This window comes from Anolis carolinensis, chromosome 5, assembly GCF_035594765.1.
Source record: "Anolis carolinensis isolate JA03-04 chromosome 5, rAnoCar3.1.pri, whole genome shotgun sequence".
In the NCBI taxonomy this organism is placed as follows: domain Eukaryota; kingdom Metazoa; phylum Chordata; class Lepidosauria; order Squamata; family Dactyloidae; genus Anolis; species Anolis carolinensis.
Genome location: NC_085845.1, coordinates 199,545,764 through 199,567,438, shown reverse-complemented (window position 1 = coordinate 199,567,438; position 21,675 = coordinate 199,545,764). Strand labels below are relative to the sequence as shown.

At 40.3% G+C, this 21,675-nt stretch overlaps 1 protein-coding gene across 3 annotated transcripts in view; it reads left to right on the top strand.

Annotated features, from left to right (window-relative positions):
* The window catches only part of chchd3 (coiled-coil-helix-coiled-coil-helix domain containing 3), a 239,272-nt gene that overhangs the window by 25,963 nt on the left and 191,634 nt on the right, over window positions 1-21,675 (top strand). For all 3 annotated transcript variants that reach the window (XM_008110280.3, XM_003220728.4, XM_008110279.3), the window contains exon 3: window positions 15,347-15,428. In XM_008110280.3, coding sequence (XP_008108487.1) covers window positions 15,347-15,428 — 82 coding nt within the window. The remainder of the gene's footprint in view (window positions 1-15,346; window positions 15,429-21,675) is intronic.

Genomic DNA, 21,675 nt, shown 5'->3' with positions numbered 1-21,675 from the left:
TCATTTAAAATATGGTAGTGAAATGCTATGTGGCTCCTGTGTCCAGATGTTTGCCCGTGTCTGATATATATGTATGTATGTCTGTACACACTCACACACTATTTAGGACTCCATGAGAAACTTTTGCTTCAAAAATGGCTTCACAGTTGAAAAAGTTTGTGAACCCCTGTCTTAGAGGATATAGCGGGACACTGGGAACAAAATGTTTCAGCCCTCTCCAATTTCTGATCTTGCCCCAGCACTCTTTGCACAAACTCATGCCCAGCCCTCTGCAATTTCTTATCTTGCCCAATCCGGTAATTGATGTTTGTTTTGATTCATTTTAATTGTTGTTTTTATATTCTGCCGTTTTTAATTGTTTAATCAGATTGGTAAATGTGTATTATGTTTTTTAATTTTTTTTAGTTCATAAATGTCCTGATTGTAAGCCGCCCCAAGATAGTGATAGGATATAAAAATACAGTTGTTGTTGTTGTTGATGATGATGATGATATTATTATTATTATTTAGAGTGGAAAGTGTGATGTGCTTTGTGTTTCCTAAGGGGTTAATGAGGTCTTTTATCGCAAAGATTCTTAAACTGTGGGTCGCAACCCCATTTGTGATCCAATAACTGAATGATTAGGCTGCAAAAAAAGTTACCTTACCACCTAATATTTTAGGCATTTACATGTCTCTGTTAGCAATGATGTGTAGGAAATCCTTCAGTTGTACTCATTCAGCAAGTCTTGCAAAGTCTGATTTTGCTTGATGGCTGTTCTTTCAGTCTCAGAAATATTTCCTTTCAAATATTGATTATAAAAAACTAAGTTGGGTTCATAAACCATATTCAGTTGAAATCAAAAGTCAGAGTATTATGAAATTGATACCTCACATAGCCATGTAGGTGTACTTTTAAAAGACTGAAATTGTGATAGAACTTCTATCGTAGATGAGGCTGCAAGAAGTTTGTTTATGTAGAAATGGGTGTTTGGTGTGGGACAATTCATTATCTCCCAAAACAGAGTAATTTCCTACTGAGAGTAGTGGTAATCTTTCAGTCTGATCCTGATTATTCCTGCATCAGCCCATTGCAGATAGAAATGTATGCCATTGACACTGGTAGCTCTTGTGTCACAGAAACACAAGAAAGGCCACGCTGTTTTCCTGTGAATTTGAGGTTTTTGGTCAAAGAGTTGCCATGGCCACGTAGATATCTTTGAGACGGTGACGATTCTAACTACACATTCCATCCCTAACATAATATTATTTGTAGTATTTATTTTATTTAATTCTTTTATACCTCACCATTCTCCCAATATTTTCATTTAAGAATATTTCCGGCATAATTCGTTACTGGTAGACTTTTTAGTGCCATAGCTTTCCTATTATTTTCAGTAGTGGTCAGTTTGAAAATGTCACAAGACAAAGACTACACTAGATGTCAAACTGAGATGATAGCTGAAATCTATAAAACACTATGATTTATTTTTTCCTGTGACTAAGATAACTAAATTGGAGGGGAAGCATCTTGTGAAAGAGATGATTATAAAAAGGGAAGCAGAAACCTTTGGGAAAAAAAGCCCTGCATTTTTGGCAGATCGTAAGTTGAATTATATTTTCGTTGACTATCTTGATAGTTTCAGAGGAAATTAAGATGCCAAAATTAAGTTCTGGTTATATTAAATCTGTCAAATGGTTGTAATTAACTTCCCTCCTTCCATTTGGGTGTTATAGATGGTGTAGTATATATTTTAAGATTGTGTTTGTGCATTCCATAGATATAATAGATTGATTTCATTACTGGAGTTCACATATTGTTTCAGTATTTTAAATGATTACACCTTGAATTGAGAGGAAAAACAGGAAACCTTTCAGCTGCTCTTTCACACACTCTATCATGTTATTTAAATGTTGAAGTCAGTATTTGAGAATGTTTTATTCTTCTCTTTTTGCTATGCTTTGTTTGGAAGAAGTTTTTGCAGAACTCAATTAATGACATCTTCAATGAATAGCCCATCTCAGTATCGAGCATAGTATTGATCTTTATTGGACAACAGTCTGAGCATAGAAACGGTAATAAAATTACATCTTAGTTCAAGACAGTCCAAAAGACCAAATTCCAAATAGAGTTTTCCCATTGAATTAATGGAACTTACACAAATGTTGAATTATTCAGATACCATTGATTTAATTGGTTAACTATAGTTGGAATTCATCATTAAATTTAGGCTCAAATCCAGACTTCGACCAGCTCTCTTGTAGGGAGGTTGTTGGAACACAAAAGAAGGGAAAAACCTGGATTGGAAAGGTTGTGGAAGCCTGTTTAGCAAAATGGGATCTAGTTTCTACTGCTTATGTTTCCCCATTTAAATGGATCCTTTAGAAGTTTTATTGCAGAGGAACACATCCCAACCCTTGTTCTTTTGGGGCATGTGGGCCTATCTAGCAGTAAAATAACTCTCTTAAATGCTAGGTGCTTTTTAAGCATCATGGCAGCTGTATTTATTTGTTTTACTTATTATATGAATGCATTTTTAAAAAACATCCCATCCCATCTTGTTTTAAGCAAGCGGTGGTAAAACCGTTACTAAAAAAGACCTCGCTAGACCCATCTGTATGTAACAACTACAGACCAATTTCCAACCTCCCGTTTTTGGGCAAGGTTCTGGAGCGGGTGGTGGCCACGCAGCTCCAGGAGTTCCTCGATGACACTGATTTTCTGGACCGCTCGCAGTCTGGCTTCAGGCCTGGGCACAGCACTGAGACGGCTTTGGTCGCCTTGGTGGATGACCTCCGCAGGGAACTGGACAGGGGGAGTGTGACCCTGCTGGTTCTCCTGGACATCTCTGCGGCTTTCGATACCATCGACCATGGTATCCTTCTGGGGAGGCTCTCCGGGATGGGACTCGGTGGCACTGTTTTGCAGTGGCTCCAGTCCTTCCTGGAGGGCCGTTCCCAGATGGTGAAGCTGGGGGACACCTGCTCGGACCCCTGGCCTTTGACCTGTGGGGTCCCGCAAGGGTCTATTTTATCCCCCATGCTTTTTAACATCTACATGAAACCGCTGGGAGAGGTCATCCGGAGTTTTGGAGGGTGTTGCCATCTCTACGCAGATGACACACAAATCCACTACTCGTTCCCACCTGACTCCAAGGAAGCCCCTCGGGTGCTGAACCAGTGCCTGGCCGCTGTGGCGGACTGGATGAGGAGGAACAAGCTGAGGATCAATCCTGACAAGACAGAGGCCCTCCTGGTCAGTCGCTCGTCGGATCGGGGTATTGGGTGGCAACCTGTGCTGGACGGGGTTGCACTCCCCCTGAAATCACAGGTCCGCAGTTTGGGGGTCCTCCTGGATTCAGCGCTGACGCTTGAAGCGCAGGTGTCGGCGGTGGCCGGGAGGGCTTTTGCACAACTCAAACTTGTGCGCCAACTGCGACCATACCTCGTGAAGTCTGACTTGACCACGGTGGTGCATGCATTAGTTACCTCTAGACTGGACTACTGTAATGCGCTCTACGTGGGGCTTCCCTTGAAGACGGCCCGGAAGTTACAGCTGGTCCAACGTTCGGCCGCCAGACTAATAATGGGGGCGAGTTACAGGGAGAGATCTACTCCCCTGTTTAAGGAGCTCCACTGGCTGCCGTTCATCTTCCGGTCCCAATTCAAGGTGCAGACCATCATTTATAAAGCCCTAAACGGTTTGGGACCCGCCTACCTTCGTGACCGTATCTCCTATCATAAACCTGCCCGACCTCTCCGATCATCGGGGGAGGCCCTCCTGTCGCCACTACCTATATCTCAGGCTCGCCTTGTAGGAACAAGGGAGAGGGCCTTCTCTGCGGTGGCCCCTCGCTTGTGGAACTCGCTGCCCATTGAAATCAGGCAAGCCCCCACCCTTTTAGCCTTCAGGAAAGATTTAAAAACATGGCTCTTCCGGTGTGCTTTCGGAGAGTAAATGTTCTATGCTACTCCCCCCCGATATTTATCCTCTAGACTGGTTCACTATCTGATGTCCCGTCCCTCGAGGTTTTATTCTGATCCCTTTCTCACCCAGAGTTTTAATTTTTAATCTAGTTTTTAAATGTAGTATTCATGCGGCCCGCTCGTGTTATATTGCTGTTTTGATCTTATGTTGTACTGTTTATTTTATGTAATGTATTATTTAATTGTATTATGTTATGGTTTATTGTATTGTCTTGGGCATGGCCCCATGTAAGCCGCCCCGAGTCCCCGTTGGGGAGATGGTGGCGGGGTATAAATAAAGTTTTATTATTATTATTATTATTATTATCACCCAGGATAAATTGTTAAAGGGGAATAATGTCTTTTCTGGTTGGCAGATCTGGGAACTTGCAGCACAATGTCTGTGGATTTAGAAAAGGCATAGCAGTCAGAATTACATATTTACCTGACTTCCACTTTGACGAGTTACGTATTTTTGGTGTACTGAAATCTGAAGTCAGTCTGTGTATTGCATATCATATAAAGAACCCTGCTTGCCATCCTACACTTCCTTGATAGATCTGAGCTTGGTTGAATTAATTGAGGCTTGGTTCAGAATAAGTATGTGTAGACTAGGCTCTGAGTCTCTTAATTGTTGCCTGTTCAACAGCAATGCAGTGCTCTTCTTTAGGAATCAGCTTCTCATGATATCCTTTTAACAACAGAATTGTATTCTGGTGAACAGTTGAAAATAAAATACTAAAGACTCCCATCCCCATTTCCTCTTTCACTGCATTCTCAGGAATGATTTTAGCAAGCTTGATATGAAATAAAATGGCTCCCAATAAATTCTTCCTATTGTCAGACTGAATAGCTTTATAAGGATTTTTTCCCCTAATTACTGTGGTCAGAATTGGAAAGAACAATCATTGCTGTTTATCTTTCTGAAAGCAGTGCTATAAATTCTTTGTGTATTTGGTGTATTCTTATTTAATATGGAATTTTTCAAATTCTCACTCTTTCGGTTGTTTCTCTGAGCTAAAAGCTTTACAAAGAGCTATACCAGAGCACTTCCTTCTTCATTTTTACACACTTGCCCTATAATGGATTTAAGAGAAAGAAAGTAATGGCAGTTGATGGTAAGGGAATGATTGCCACCTTATTTTCCAAAATTCCCCCCAAAAAAGTTTACATGTGTGCTAGTTTGTGTGTATGTAGATAGATAGAGTTTGTATATATGTGTAGGGAAAACCATAAACAGAACCATTATGGTGTAATGATATGAGTGCAGGACTATGACTTCGGAGACCAAGGTCTGAATCTCTGCTCAGCCGTGGAAACCCACTTGATAGCCTTTGGCAGGTCATACTTTCTGGATCTTAGAGGAAGGCAAAAGGCAAAGCTCTTGTGAATGAATCTTACCAAGATAATCCCCTGAAAGGGTCACCATGAATCAGGAATGACCTGAGAACAACAACAAGATAAACACTACTATTAGAGCATTGTAGAAAGTAATAACTGCACAAGGAGGTGAAGGATGAGGAACCTATATGTATATGTGTGTGTATGGAAACTACAGCTGTGGAACCAGGAACGAGATCTGCTAAAAATGGATGCTCACAATTGTTTTGTATTGCAGCCACAGACTGTATCTCACTGGCAAATTCTGTTATGCGAAGATGTGATGCCTTTGCCCGTAGAATGGAAATGGGGGTATAAGCTGAAGTTCTGATTTTTAAATATAGTACATGTGGAGTCAAGGCTCTAGAGCAGATGATTCTTAATAGGAGATTGTGAACAAGGGGGCAGGTGATGTCGTGGCAGTATGCCAAAGTTATAAATGCCTATTTTTCCAAGTTATGGCCAGGTAGGTAAGTTAATGAGCCTTGACGTTTAGGCAGAAAAGTTTCCCTCTTCCCAAGCAGTGCAAAGGTTTCATGCTAGAGGACTAATGGCTTGTTGGTTTTTCTGCTGAAAATTACCTTCCAGACTAGGCTGGAATAGGAGTGGATGGGTTTACTGGAATAAATCTGTAAAGCCTGATGTAATTACATAGACTTCAATGCCTGGCAAATTTTTTATTTTTATTTATTTTTGGGAACATTTTTACCTTGCTCTTCAGTTGAAAAATGTACCCAGGGCAGCTAAGAAAGACTACTAATAAGTCATTCTGTGTCCTCGTTGCTTTTCGAGAACTCACTTGGAGTTCACCCTTTTCTCATTAACAGCCTTTTGCTTTGTCTCGAGACCTCCCTTTCTTGTCTCTGTTGAAATATAGCTTTCTTTCTGTCAACCTCATTAGTGTTATCACAACTGAAATGCCCATCTGCCAAGGAATGTGGTGCAAGCTGTGCTTGAAACCATTGTATGCTTAATCCCAGAATCCCCAGAGACAAACTCTGGCTGGCCAGAAACAGCAGCTTCATCCAACTCTGGCTGCATGGGAATCCTAGGCTCCTACCCAGATTCATCTGGTAGGTCCGATGCAGGCACAGTCACAGTCTGAACAGGACCAACCTCAGGCTCACCTGACAGCTCAGGTGCATGCTGGGATACAACAGGTGGACTACACTGCCTGTCAGTGTGGTAGTGTCTTTTCCCTAGTGGCTTTTGAACTGAGTCTGGGTAGTCATCTAGGTAGATATTAGGAATGCTTTGATTATGTCTTCCTGCATGGCAGAGCAGGGTTAGACTGGATGGCCCCTGGGATTGCTTCCAAACTGTATAATTCTATGATTCAGGGTTGTTGTTTTTTTTTTAAAGAAGCAAACCATCTTCGTCTACTTGCTTCCCCCACTCCCCTAAATCATTTATTTCCTCTGCTGGATAGGCGTCTTAATTAATTATCTAAACAACCTTTACTACCTAGATAAGATAATTACTATATATACAATTTATCATTTGGGATGCACTCTGGTAAATGTCTAGTAGAAATTCCTCCCTTCACATCAAACTGGCTCAGTTACCAAGGTCATGGACAAAGCCAGAGGAGGTGTAAAAGCACAAAGATTTCTGAGACCGATATGCTAAGGGATGGATATCATAGAAAAACGTACACATGGAAATGAAAACTCCTCATACATTTTCTTCAAATGATTTCCATGACATCTTGCTGCAGCTTTCTATTTTGATAGTCACTGAGGGGTGTGCTTGAAAGAAATTGGTATTGACTAAACTTGCAAGGCTATGTGGTTTCCTCAGGGGTCTCTCTCTCTCATCTCCCCCCCCTTCCTATCCAGGTTTCACAAACTGCAGATCATGTCAGCTTATCTCAGCTCTATTTTGAGGCTGAAAATTGCAGGGACTGAATGTGTCCCATACAATTTTCTTTAAAATTGTATGCACCTAAAAACCATTAATCTCAAGAAGCGAAATTTTAGCCCAGTTCCCTCCTTTCTTGGAAATGCTAGCTTTCTGTGTATAGGGACCTAGAGAACTGTTTAGTCAGATATGCAGCTGGTGGAAGCCGAATCCAGGTGGTGTGTACATTTTCCATAGAATGCTGAGTCCAGTGTTTAAGGCAGTTGATTTTTTAGATATTGTTGGGTTCCTACCTCAGTCAGTCCTAACCAGTATTACCAGTGGTGAGGAATGCTGGGAGTTGTAGTCTAGTGGCTCCTGGGGGACTGCATTTTACCCAACACTAGTACCATGGAAATACTGTGTTGGAAGAATAGCTCTTCCCATGTCACCTGATATTGATGTCTGTTCTATATTTGAAGGGACAGAAGGGGGATATTGTTCTGGGAAGGGATTACACCTTGCTAGAAATGCCCAGAAAGCCAGAACTGTCATTAATATTAGCAGTTAAAGCTGCTTGAAGTAGGAGCAAGGAAGACTTTGGCTTTCCATACCTTTAATAATTCCTTAGACCTTGATCATGCTGGTTGGTGGCTTTTGGGGGTTGATAGATTTGGATGGAGATAGATTTTCTTTGCGGAGGGGAGTATGGGTTAGAGGTGCCCTACTATTCTGGCCCATTCACCATCTGATATGTTCCTGAATGTGGTTGGGAAGGAAGAAGTTGTGTGTAGCCAGTAATGGGAGACAGATTTTGTTCCTTTGTTTGAGGAAAGATCATGAGGGGAAACTCTCCCTGCTGAAACTCTAAACCACTTTGTTGTTCAAAAACCAAGCATGTTGACCAACCATGTGGGGACCAAATACTCATGTAGTGAATCCTTCTCTGGGGACTTACCGTAGTGTGCAGTCCCTTCATGCAGTCATCTTTATTCTTCTGGATCAGAGAGGGCTTGCATTAATTGTGTGGGAGGAAAATGGTATTTGGAGCAAATATGACAATTCCACCATTCAGGTAACATTTATGGAGTGCGACCACAGTGGGGAACTGAGGATTAAAACTTCATTTTCTTTCATAATCTGGGTTCTTTCCTGGGTTACAAACTTACAACTTCTTTGTTGTTTTTAATCTGCCATTAAGTGGGCTTCAGTGTGGGGTCACCCTATGAATGAATGATATCCAAGGGCACTTGTGATTAATATTCCTGTCAGGTCTTGCAACCATAGGACTGTGGCTTCCTTCACTGGGTCTATGTAAGGTAAAGGTAAAGGTTTTCCCCTGACTTTAAGTCTAGTTGTGTCTGACTCGGGGTTGGTGTTCATCACCATTTCTAAGCCAAAGAGTTGGCGTTGTCCATAGAAGCCTCCAAGGTCATGTGGCTGGCATGACTGCATGGAGCGCTGTTATCTTCCCGCCAGAGCAATACCTATTGAGCTACTCACATTTGCATTTTTTTGAACTGCTAGATTGGCAGAAGCAAGGGCTAACAGCAGGAGCTCACCCCACTCCCCAATTCGAACCGCCAACCTTTTGGTCAGCAAGGTCAGCTCAGTGGTTTAACCTGCTGCACCACTTGAGGCTCCATCTGTAATTGGGTCTATCCATCTGTAATGTGGTCTTTCTCTTTTCCTAATGCTTTCTACTTTATTAAGTATTGCCAGGTGTTTCCCAGGGACTCTTGAAGTTATGTGGTATGGTCAAACTGTGGTATCTTCAGTTTGATCATTTTGACTTCTAGGGAGAGTTCAGCCTTGATTTGCTATCACAACCATTCATAATTTACCTCCAATTTATAGTTTTCCATGGAACTATGTTTCACACAATTGTGTGAACAGCATCTTGTCTGAGAACCAGTGTGATGTTGTCGTTTGAACATTGGACTCTGAAGACCAGCTTTCGAGTTCCTGTTTAGCCAGGGAAACCCACTGGGTAACTATGGACAAGTCACTCTATTTTAGAAAAATGCAATAGTAAGGGTATTGAGGAAATTTTTCCAAGAAAACCCTACGGTAGGGTTGCCATAAGTTGGAACTGACTTGGAGGCACGTAACAAAAACCTACACAATTCCTAGCAGTAATTCAATTGGAACCAATCATGCAAAGAAAACTCCATGATAAGTTTGCCTTAGGGTAGTCATGAAGACAGACAACAGCAACCAGTTAGCACCTTACAATGATTTTTCTTAGTAATATCCCCATGGCATTGGAGCCAAATGGGTGAGCACAAGTGAGGGATGAGGGGATATACAATTCAAGTTTGTGTCTATCCCAGACAATTGAATTTTAATTTTGGAAGGCTACCAGAGAGATTGTGCGCAGCTCCTTTCCCTATCCTCTGCAGTATGTTATCCTCAGCCTGCTTGCTTTCTCGGTTTGAACGGAGATGTTTCCTGCATGATTTTGTGCATAGGCTTTTTTGCTTTGAAAAGAATTTGTGTTAGGTGCGCAGCAGCATTGACAGGCCTCCTCCAGTGAGCTGACCTGTTGCTCAGAAATACATAAATCCAGGAAGCGTGTAACAAGGTCACTCTCTAAAGTGACTCAGGCGTGCCTTCCCCATGGACTCTCAGATTTTTATTCTTGAAAATTTTTACCTTGGTATACAAACTGTTAGGTTTTCTGTTCGCCTCTAAGGGATTCCTTTTTCTTAGAACAACGGAAAGCTGTTCGGCTCTTAAAATAAGGGTTTTATTTCCAGTTGTTACGGTAACAAAGGCAGGTTTTTAAATGTCACAATGTCTGGGGATTATTTTAATTATTGTTTCTTCAGTATTTTGTAGGCTACTGTATGGCTCTCCTGAAAAACCCTGCCCCATAATGATGAGATCGTTTTGTTCCTGTTCTTTTCTTAAATTGCAGAACATTTTGTACACTGCTGTCTAGTTATATAAGCATGGGCATAATGGACAGAAAAATACCCAACAAAATTCAAACATTTTCGATTTAAATAAATCAATTTTGGTGATTTTGAAATAACTGCAGGACTCTAGCTTAGCTGCTACGCCCTCCTTCCCAAACTCACATTCTGCACGAAAATATGGATTAAAATATTAAATTATCTTGTTAGTTATAAAATCCCGTAGTTTTTTTTAGAGTGTGGGTGGAATGCATATTTTCTGGGATTTTTGTTGAAGGGTGTAGTATACATTGCTAAACTTATGAAGAAGAGAATTATTTTATGTCTATTTCATGTATGTTTCATATGAGAGACATACATATCCTAAATTCACCAGATAATGCCTGATCTTAAAAGCTACTCCTTGTTGGTACTTGGATGGGAGATCACCAAGGAATGCCAGGTGCTGCACAACATATTTCAGAGGAAGGAACTGGCAGAACCACTTCTGAGGATTCCTTGCCTAAGAATATGAAATCCATGGGGTCACTCACCATAAGTCAACTGATGATTTGAAGGCACATACACACACGTCTATCTCCCAGATACAATTGCCTTGGAGGTACAGTTGAAAGATTGAACATTGTGATTAATGTGCTTCAAAATACTTGTATTATGGAGGTATACTCACCAGAGATGTCTGGTGGACTATCATTTTCTGCAAATTGTTGATGTGGTGATAAATCAGAGGTAGAAAAGTAATGCAGTCATCTAAAGAAAATGTGTGCATTGTCCTATATACAACTCCTCTCCAGTCTTGAGTTATGTAGAGTTCACATGGCATCCATTAACTTATTTTTAATGTTTTGCTTTTGGCCAAAATTGCCTGGGTTTACTTGAACTGTAATGACAGATTGCCCCCCCCCCCCCAAGACATCTGAGGACATGTATACTATGTATCTTCAAGTAATTTTCAACTTACTTTTGTCCTTGCTGATATTTTCTCCTTTGTTCATTTCTCTTTTTCAGTCTAGTTTCTATTTACTTCTTTACACTAAGCCAACTACAGTAGAGTCTCACTAATCCAAGCCTTGCTTATCCAAGCCTCTGGATAATCCAAGCCATTTTTGTAGTCAATGTTTCCAATATTTCGTGATATTTTGGTGCTAAATTCGTAAATACAGTAATTACAACATAACATTACTGCATATTGAACTACTTTTTCTGTCAAATTTGTTGTATAACATGAAGTTTTGGTGCTTAATTTGTAAAATCATAATCTAATTTGATGTTTAATAGGCTTTTCCTTGATCAGTCCTTATAATCCAAGATATTCGCTTATCCAAGCTTCTGCCGGCCCGTTTAGCTTGGATTAGTGAGACTCTACTGTATATACTGCTCAGTTGCTCCAGCTGGGCTGTTTCTGCAAGTAGGAATGTTTGAGCAGAATGTCCATGATTTGTGTATCATAATTTCCAAGCTAGGAAACCAAAGTTGATTCCCTTGTTAAACTCGTAAACCTTGGTGTCATCATGGCTTCACAGGGTTGTATGTGCATAGGAGGTATTGACTACCTTGTATCCTCCGAGCTGAAAAGAACACACAGGAAAAGAAAGTCCTAGAACTGTAGCTTACATTATGGAATTGTGTTTTTCCATTTTAGAAGCTTTAGAGCAGTGATTCTTAAACTTGGCTCTTTTAGATGTTTTTTACTTATCACCCCAGCCATCTGTCGGGGGTGCGTTAAATGTGATTTTCCTGCTTTTTGGCATGGGGTTGGACTGGATGGCCCACGAGGTCTCTTCCAACTCTGATTCTGTGATTCTATGAATGAATGTCTGTTGGCCATTCTAGTGGAGGTTTCTGAAAGCTAAAGTCCAAAACCACTTGTGTTTGCAAACTATTGCTTTAAAGGTTGTTGTCTGTCTATATGTGTTTGTTTATACTGTATGTTGTGTATCTAATGGCATTGAACATTTGCCGTGTATATGTGCATTGTGATCCACCCTGAGTCTCCTTCAGGTTGAGAAGGGCAGAATATAAATACTGTAAATAAATAAATGGAGCCTCCGGTGGCTCAGTGTGTTAAAGCACTGAGTTGCTGAACTTGCAGACAGAAAGGTTCCAGGTTCAAATCCTGGGAGCGGCTTGAGCGCCCGCTGTTGCTCCAGCTCCTGCCAACCTAGCAGTTCGAAAACATGCCAATGTGAGTAGATCAATAGGTACTGCTCCGGCGGGAAGGTAACGGCGCTCCATGCAGTCATGCCGGCCACATGACCTTGGAGGTGTCTACGGACAACGCCGGCTCTTCGGCTTAGAAATGGAGATGAGCACCAACCCCCAGAGTCAGACATGACTGGACTTAACATCAGGGGAAACCTTTACCTTACTAAATAAATAAATAGGCGAGTCACATCTTAGCTTGAGATTTTTTCTTGCAGACATTTTGTCAAAATGGCAGCTTCACATGGAGTCACCTGCCCTTACTACCCTGCAGTGTGTGTAGTATAACATAAGCTTGTGTTCTTGGTGGCATTATTGGATGTGTTCCCCACCCTGTCATTGATGCCAAGGCCCAACATGATGCAGGGAAAAATAAATCATATGGAGAATAGTTGACATAGTGATGCTGAATTTAGTAGCAATGTTGTTCCAGGTAAGACACTTACCTGGAACAATGTTGCTACTAAATTATCATAAGATGCAGTATTGCTTTTGGATAGTTCATATGACAAGCCATTTTGTAGTTCATGAACTAGAAAACTATGATAGTAAACATCTTTAACTATAACGTGTGTCTTTGTTTTCCTAGTCCCTGTTTTGATTTCAGTAGTATCATAGGTTATGTATAAAACAACATTATTATTTCTTGTCATAGTTTTCCCATACTATCTCTCAAAAGCAACTCACAAGTGCCTGGCATAACCTCAGAATGTGCCCTGAGAAAAAACAGGTTTTCTGCCAATAAGGTATGTTCTCTAGGTGACCTTAACTCGACCAGACTTGGAGTAATTGCACTCTGCTATATTCTCTAGTGGTTTATTTAAACACTTTATTCACATCAGCTAAATAGAAATGGTCTGCCCAGAAGTTTTAACTCATCAATTTGAGTCAAATTATTTGTTTTCTTGAAAGCACTTGGGCAGATAAATAAAATTGCAGGAGTTATTTCTCATACCTGTCCTTCTTCCAAGATTAGTCTTTACTCAGCTTGCTTCAATTTCTCATTTGGGAGCCATCCTGCTTACACGGACTAATAGAATTTCTATTTAATGATCTACAGCTCTGCTTTTATACTCGTATTAGGATCCAGCTGATCAATGCATAACCTAATTGATTGTTAAGGTCAAATGTGTCATGTCTGTATTGGCTGATACCCAAATCGTATTTATTGTTCTTCAGATGTTGGTTCTACGGTCCATTAGCCCCTTTTTATCCATTCTTACACACAGGAGCAATAAAAAATCCTGATACATAGGCTGTGGACACCTTAATTGTTATGCATTGTGTGCTTCTTGTCAGGTGCCAAACCTGTGACTTGAAATACTTAAAATATCTCTCCAGTGCTGAGATTAATCTAATGATCAATTGTAGCATAAAATGTTTTGCAGTGTTTGTAGTGCAGTTGTGAATGAGAGCTGCTTGTGGGGGGTCCAAAGTGAGAGGAAGGAGAAAGGGGATCAAAGAAAGGACACATACTATTTGGAATATTTGCTGAGCAGAATTCAACAAAATGGTTGTAATGTGGAGTTTTTATTCATTTCAATGAGGTTTATGCTGAAAATATTCCTGGTGGATTTTACTCTCACGTTTTAAGGGGAATTTGGATATTTATGCAGTCCTCGAGAAAAATGAAATTTTGATAAAGTTTCTGTCAAACAGGGGTCTTTATCAGTAAAGAGCCCAAAAAGAAATGTTTCGTCATCTTCATTGAAAAGTTGCAATTGACGTCATGTGTTGGACGTTGAACAGGAGAATCTGATGCTGGTGCATAAACTAGTTTTTTTTTAAAAAGTATGAAAATATTTCATTTATTTAAAAGCACTGCATCCTGATTCAAGTGAGATTGGATTTTTGCCCATTTATTTGTTCTCTGGGACTTTGGTTTTCATAACAGGCCATATCTCTACATTGCCAGTTTATAGATGGTTTCTAGCCTATTTGTTGGGGTCAGACTAGTCAAGCTGTGGAATTTCTCTAGTTTCTTTTCACGACGAGTTAATAACAAGAAGCATTGAAAGGAGCTTTAAACTCTGTTGACCACAAATTCTCAACTATGGTGTCCATGAGATAGTTATTTGTTTTGTGAGAGGTTGCGATTGAAAAACCCCCCAAAACGAAACAGTTTTTGTGCTTGAAATACAATAATTGTAAGGTGTCCATTGAGACCTCTAAAATTATTTCAAGAATTCCTTTAGGTAAAAATCTCCTTTTTCCTTTGAGGAGAAAACATTCCAGGGGGACAAGGTTGTCCATCAAATAATGAAAAAAAAGGAAAAGATTCAATAGCTTTTCTTATCCTGTGACATTTCCTGATCATAAGTTTTCTGGACAGAGACAGAGCTTTAGGGCATCTCTTCATACTTGGTTTCACATTTGGACATAGACGTTTGTTCCTCTGTTAACTTCATTGAGCTTCTCTGAAAGCCTTTGTGACTCACCTCACAACTCATAATCTATGCTTGCCTAGATAATTTAGCAGTCAAGATCATTAGAAGGATCATCATGACAGTAAGAGTATTTAGCAGTGGAAACAATTGCCTAGATAAGTGGTGCATTCTCCTGTGGACTTTTCAGAAAAAGACTGGGCAGCTACCTGCTAGAGATCCTATATTGAGCAGGCGTTTGGACATGATGGCCCATGAAACTCCTTCCAGTTCTGTGGAGGCAGTGGTATTTGGAAAGTGTGGTGTTTAGGTTTCTGTTTTCGTCAGTAGCTTTCTAAATAACCCAAACAGAAGTTTTATTATATTCAGTTTATATTAGTTCAAAGTGAAAATTCAGTGGTGAAAAATTCTGCCTTTCCTTTTAGTCAATTATTTAAATCATGTTATTTCAGCAACATCATAGATAGCTGGATGCCATTTGCGGTCTCTTTATTTAATCTATTTGAAAGGGTCATAAATAGAGGAAAAGTTCATACATGCCACAGTATGGTCCTTGAGGAAAGGAGGGATATAAATATAACTATTGTTACCAGTAAGTAGTAATACTAGTGCTGTTTACAGTGATGCTATTCTGCGTTGTATCCATGACACTAACTCATTCCTACTTCTGAATTCCAGTGAATGAAGAAGATCTAAAGAAAAGAATAGCTGAAGAGTTGGCATTAGAACAAGCCAGGAGAGATGCTGAAGCTCATAAAAGGTTTGTTTTGGCAACAAATACATCATCACTACCCCCCCCCCCCTCCATTTTACATTCCTTAGTGTGTTGGAATCAATGAAGGGATTAGAGGTTTGATAGGATTTATTTTTGTTTTGTGTGAATTGTTTTAAACAGGAAAAAGTTTTTAGCAGAGAGGCATTTTTCCCCTCACCCTTCTGTTCTCATCTATTTGACCTTCTAAACTTGTAGTGCATTGCTGTGCCAGTATGCTCATTTTTTAAAAACAGTTCAGTCTTTTTTGTGTGCCTGCCTGTGTTTTTTCCCATCTGGAGCGGTAGTGAACTGTTAGCCTCCTGGTAGAACAGCTCAAGAAAAAAAAAAAAAACAACAACAACGAGGCTTCTATCTCTAAACAGACTGATGACGAGAAAAATTCTAAATACAGTGCAAACATGTTAGTCTATCATAGCTTTATCTACTTCTCATGCATGGGTTACAGCAGCATTAATATTTTCTTAGGCACTATGTACTTTCATCTTGAGCAATGTACCACCTCCTTGATGATACTATTGTTGCTGAATGGCCCTAAGGGACGCTCTCATGGCCAGTCAGTAGCTGGGAGGCAGAATTATGGTCTGTCACTGTCCTGCTGAAAAAGAAGCATGTATCATCCTCTTGGATCTCCAGCAAATCTATCAGGATGAAAACTTCCTCTTTTGCATCTGTTATTCTCTTGGCTCTTCAGCAGATCCATCAGGTCAAAGACTTCTTCTTCGGCCTTGTCTGTAGAATGGATGATGATGGGGCAGGTCTACTCCCTACTCCCTGCTTGGCTGCAGCATGTATCCTAGTAGTATCTGGATGACCCTGCACAGCTGGCCCTCCAACATCCAATGAGTAATCTGATGGAACATTGCAGTCTGCTAGTATTGTTTAGGTTACTGAGAGCCCAGAATGGTGGAGATCTACACTTGGCAATGGAAATGTAAAGGGATGGGGTCATGTTTTTGAGTGGGGAAGAACCACTGTGGGTTTTTGAAAGGATGTGCTATCGTGTGCATTGGTGAAAATATATTTTATTCACACATTTGCAATTGTTTCTGCATTCAAAAGCCAAAGTTATTCTTGTGTTTCAGACATTGTAGTAGATCTGGAAGGCAGAGATCAGAGAATTACCTAGTTCCCTACTTAGAAATGATTTCATTTATACACTAATCAAATGAAATCCTAGCAGTTACTTAAAAAATTCAGATACATGATCCTTATTGATTGCCTGACTGATTAGATTTTACTCATGCCCAGTTACTTTTAGAAAATGCTCACTGCTTGTATTGTTGCTTTCATTGTAGTTTTATCTATTCACCAGTTAGGTCTGATTCGCTCAGAATAAACAATTCTATATCATCAGGTGCTGCTTTATAGTGCGGATTTTTTGCTGCCCTGAATAATAGAGTTCCATTTTAACACGTTATTTGACTGACTAAACATGTTCAAAGAATACTAGATTCTTGCAGGCTCAGGTTGATGGTACACTGGAAGTTGTTAAAATCCTGGTCGAACTTCTCAAGCGGTTGCTCTGCCCATGATTTTTTGATGACATCTTTGTAATGCAACCGCTTCATTCCTGCCTCTTTCCTAATGTTAGTGTATTGAAAATTGATTGTGGCATACCAGGATGGGTTGACTTTTCCTTGCACATTCCTGCCTTTATACTATAGAAGCTTTGGTCTAACCATCATTAAAAGTATGACTGAAAATTACTCTGCCTGCTTAAAATCAGTAAGCTGGAATCAGTTTTCCGTGGAAGCCGAGGTTCGCTAAAGAGCCTAATTAGCCTTGTTCTCCTTGAGTACCTGATTTTGGCTGTCTGGGTTCCTTTCTTTGCCAAAACAGAACTCAGTATGCAGCCTTTCTCCAAGGCTTATTTTCTGGCTGTTGCTGCAGAGAGTTTCCTCTACTTTAAGTGCACCGTCAGGATCTAATGAGATTCAGGGAAGAGCGTCTTTCAGAATGAGAGCCAGTGAGTTTTCCAGTGTTAGACGACTATTCTGGAAACTGGGGAAACTCAGCCATGGACACTCACTAGGTGATCTAAGGCAAATCACATTATTTTAGGTTCAAATAAAAGCAAAGCACTGCTGCATAAATCTTGCTAAGAAGATCCCATGATAGATTCACTTTAGGGTAGCCATAAGTTGGAAACTACTTGAAGGAACACAACAACAAATCTTTCAGGACAGTATCGCGTCTTTTGGGGTTGTTCTCCTATATGCCATACTTTGGTTCTTTATCTGCTTTTTAAATTTTTAATGGGCCAAAAACACAACAGTACAATCAATATAATACAAAACGCAGTGCATTGTACAAGGCTCCTCCTGCTGAAATAACAAAAGGCCTGTTGAAACAGAACATTTTTTAACTTTTATATGGAATGAGAGCAGGGAGAGTGTCAGAGCTTTGGGGCAACAACTGAAACGGCCATCTTCTGAGTTTTAACCGGAAGTACCTGCATGGATGGTGGGAAAGATAAAAAGGAATGGAGAAATGAAAACAGGAAGGACTTGGACAGCATACAGGGGACTGGAAAATAGGACTGCAGAACTATTGTTCTAGACATCTCCTTAGGATATTGTGACTGTACGAAAAAATCAGCTGCTCAAGTTTATATTGGCAGCTGCAAATTTCTTTGTTTTCTGTCTGCATCTCTTCTCCCAACTTTACTGCTGTCAGAAGTTGTGTGAGATTCCACTCACATAGCTCTGACCCAAAGAACCTCCCCGAAACTGAGAACTGCTCAAGGCCACATAGGGCCATGATCTAACTTTTCAGGCCCCAGAGCCCTCGGTTTACATGGCAGGCACACTTCCAAATCTAATCCCACCATACATTCTGAAGTCTGGTTTATGGATTTTATTGTGTTTATTTAATTACGTGCCTTTTATGTCTGGTGTGCAGAGGATTGCCTGTTGCCTGTAAGCTAATTAATTTTGTACTAGAGTTCATATTGTTCTAACTTTAATTCCCAAACAGCGGTTGTTATGGAATTCTAAGATTCTTGTTACAGTGGTAATTTCCAAACGAATCATTATTGCAGTTTTTCAAAAAAATATGTAGCGTGTTCAGTAATATTCTTTCTTCCCTAGCCAAGGAATAGGCTTGTGAGTGTTCTGTTATTGAAACAAATCTACTAAGCTGCACCATCAAAGTTCAAAGTCTACTGTTAGCTTAGGATGACCTCATGGATTTCAAAGGTTTTCTTAGGCAAGAAATATTCAGAGGTGGGTCTCCCAGTTTCGTCCTCCAGAATAGAGCCTACAGCACCAGAGATTTGTGGGCTTTCCCCCTTTCAAGTACTAGCCAGGGCTCAGTCTGCTTAGCTTTCATGATCAGACAGGATGTGATGCCTTTACAATATATACCAGTGTATAAATGTACCTCTTTATAAAAAAGAAAAAAGCATGTATGCCCAGCTAAAATATGCCTCTTTGATTGAATAGTAAAGCGAATCAATGTGTTATGGTGAAATCACTGCTCTTTGAAATATTATGGCTTGTCTTAATTGATTTTTGGTTTTCACGAGGAAATGTGTTTAGTATTTGTGTGTTAGTGTTAATGTAATTAATACTGGCATTTTAAAGTCGAACAATTTATTATGTGCTTTGATTATTCCACCCTCTCCACCCCTCAGTAGTGTTACCGTTCCAGTAACATTAAGCAGTGTCTGCTTGTGGTTGTTCTTATGCTCTGGATTTGTACTGTGCATTCTCTCCATTTCCTCAGTCTCGTGGCACTGTGAAGGAGTTGGATATTTTATTCCAGCCTCTGTGCCAGAAAAGTATCAGAGCAGCATCCAGATATCTTTTTCCCTTTGTTCTACCACTCACTGTGATCTTTTAACGGCAGTAGGCAGACGTCTGTGTCATTTGCTATCACTGTGTGCCTTCAACTTGACTTATAGCAACCCTATGGTGAACTTGTCATAGAGTTTTCTTGGCAAAATTTCTTCAGAGCAGTTTTGCCGTCACCTTTTTCTCAGGCGAAGGGAGCTTGACCTGCCCAAGGTTACCCAAGCACATACTGGAATCCTAGTCTCCCAGAGTTGTAGCCCAGCACTCAGGCCATTGCTCCACACTGGTTTGGATAGATAGGCAGGTAAAATAAGACCATTCAAACGTAGTCAAATTCTATATGCCAGGTAAGTAGAAACAAGTATTTGCATCCTTTTAATCTGTTGGGTCAGACTCTGCATGTACTCAAAATCTGGTGAAGTGACATGTGATCATGTTAAAAGATTTCAGACAACAGGTCTAAGGCACTGATTTGAAAAAAGCAGGGGCAGACTTTGCCTTTGAAGGACTTCTTGAAATTTTGAAGAAAAGTAGATGTTGATCCCAGAGAACTCAGAACTTATCGGTATTTACTCAAGTTGAATGCACCATCAATATTTAGTTTTCAAAACTCTGAAACCAAAAAAGTATTTGCTGACAAATGTAATGAACAGCAGCAAAAGGTGCATTCTTTGTGAAATGCCCATTATAGTTGCTGTCTGCTTAGAATTCTTTCTTTAAAAACAATTGTGTTAGAACACCAAAGCCTTCAATAATGGAAAAGAAACCTTGGGGTGCATTTTTGCTGTAGAATGGATCCACTTTAACAGCCTTGGGTCAATGTATGGAATCGTGGAGGCTGTAGTTTCACAAGGCATTGAGCCTTCTCTGCCAAAGAATGTGGATGCCTCATCAAACTACAAATCCTAGTATTACATAACATTGAGTGATGACAATTAAATTACAGATGACATCCTTCAAATAGAAGTGCCTGGTGCTCTTGAAGCAGTTTTTCCTTTGGCTTTGTGTCAGCATTAAGATTACCCTATTAAATAAATCTTATATGCACCCTAATTTTGGCAAGGTGATTTACGGTTTGGGACTCGCCTACCTTTGTGACCGCATCTCCCCCTATAAACCCACTCGTCCTCTTCGTTCATCTGGTAGGGCCCTTTTATCGCTCCCGCCACCATCCCAGTCTCGGTTGGTGGGGACGAGGGAGCAGGCCTTCTCTATTGTTGCTCCCCGGATCTGGAATTCCCTTCTGGAGGAAATCCGGCAAGCACCCACCTTGCCTTCCTTCAAAAAGCTGCTTAAAACCTGGCTCTTCCGCTGCGCCTTTGGATAACCGAGCCCATAGCTATAGTAGTTGCACAGGCCATCTCTTTGACTTGAAACACTGCACTTTATTCCTCTGCCCCAAAGCATCTTAGAATATAACATTGCACTTTAGTTCTAGTGGCCCATCCAGGCCATCCTCTCCTCCATCCCAGTGGTCTTTCTTCTTCTTCTGTGAGTCATATGTTATTTGAGTTGATTATATTGCTTCTGTTTATGTGATTGTTTTAGTCAATTGTTATGGGGTTTTTTTGTATTCTTATAGCGTTTTATAGTGTTTTCAGTGTTTTATTGTACAATATTTTATGCTGATTTTATATTTGAAAACACCCTGAGTCCCTTTCGGGAGAGAGGGCGGTATACAAATAAACTTTTACTTACTTACTTAGCCAAAAAAGGCAAACGTTAGATTCGAGTAAATACAGTAATTGAGTCTTCCTATCCGTGGCCTGACCTGATCATATATAAACGCTGTTCCTTAAGCATTATTGCAGAGAATCTTATAGGAAGCTTCATTTTATCATCCTGATACAGTTTAGACTGTATCCTTTACATCTCTGTTTAAGATCACTGAAGACTGAACAGTCCTAGATTGCAGGTGGCATGTATCAGAGGCAAAAGACTTGAACTGCCCTTCTTGATTTTGGACACTGGTAACTCATTACTTTTAGTGGATTCCTTCTTGGGCGATGATCCTTGGAGGTTTAGAGCTATAGTCTTATTAGAGGTTGCAATTGGAGAAATTACAATTAAAAGGAAAGAGTGTTGGTGATGTTGCTCAGAGTTAGGGGTTAGTAGTTGGATTTAAGGTAGACAGAGGAAATACGTGAGTGAAGATTATAGTAAAGAGACCTTGGTTGCCATCATCAACATGTTGGACTCCTAATTGGTTCAATGTTTGCTTAGCCCAGTTTTTAGAGTCATGGTGGCTGAGAAATAATCATGGTAGTACAACCTAAGAGTGTCAGTTTGGGTAAAGCTGGTCTGGTCCATCAGAGTTTGAGAGATCCTTGACTTCTTGTCAGAAGCGGCCAACTTGTGGATGTCCATGTCTTTCTGAATTTCAGTTCCCATCGTCCCTCACCATTGGCTGTGCTGATAGGTATTATTCTCTACCTGAA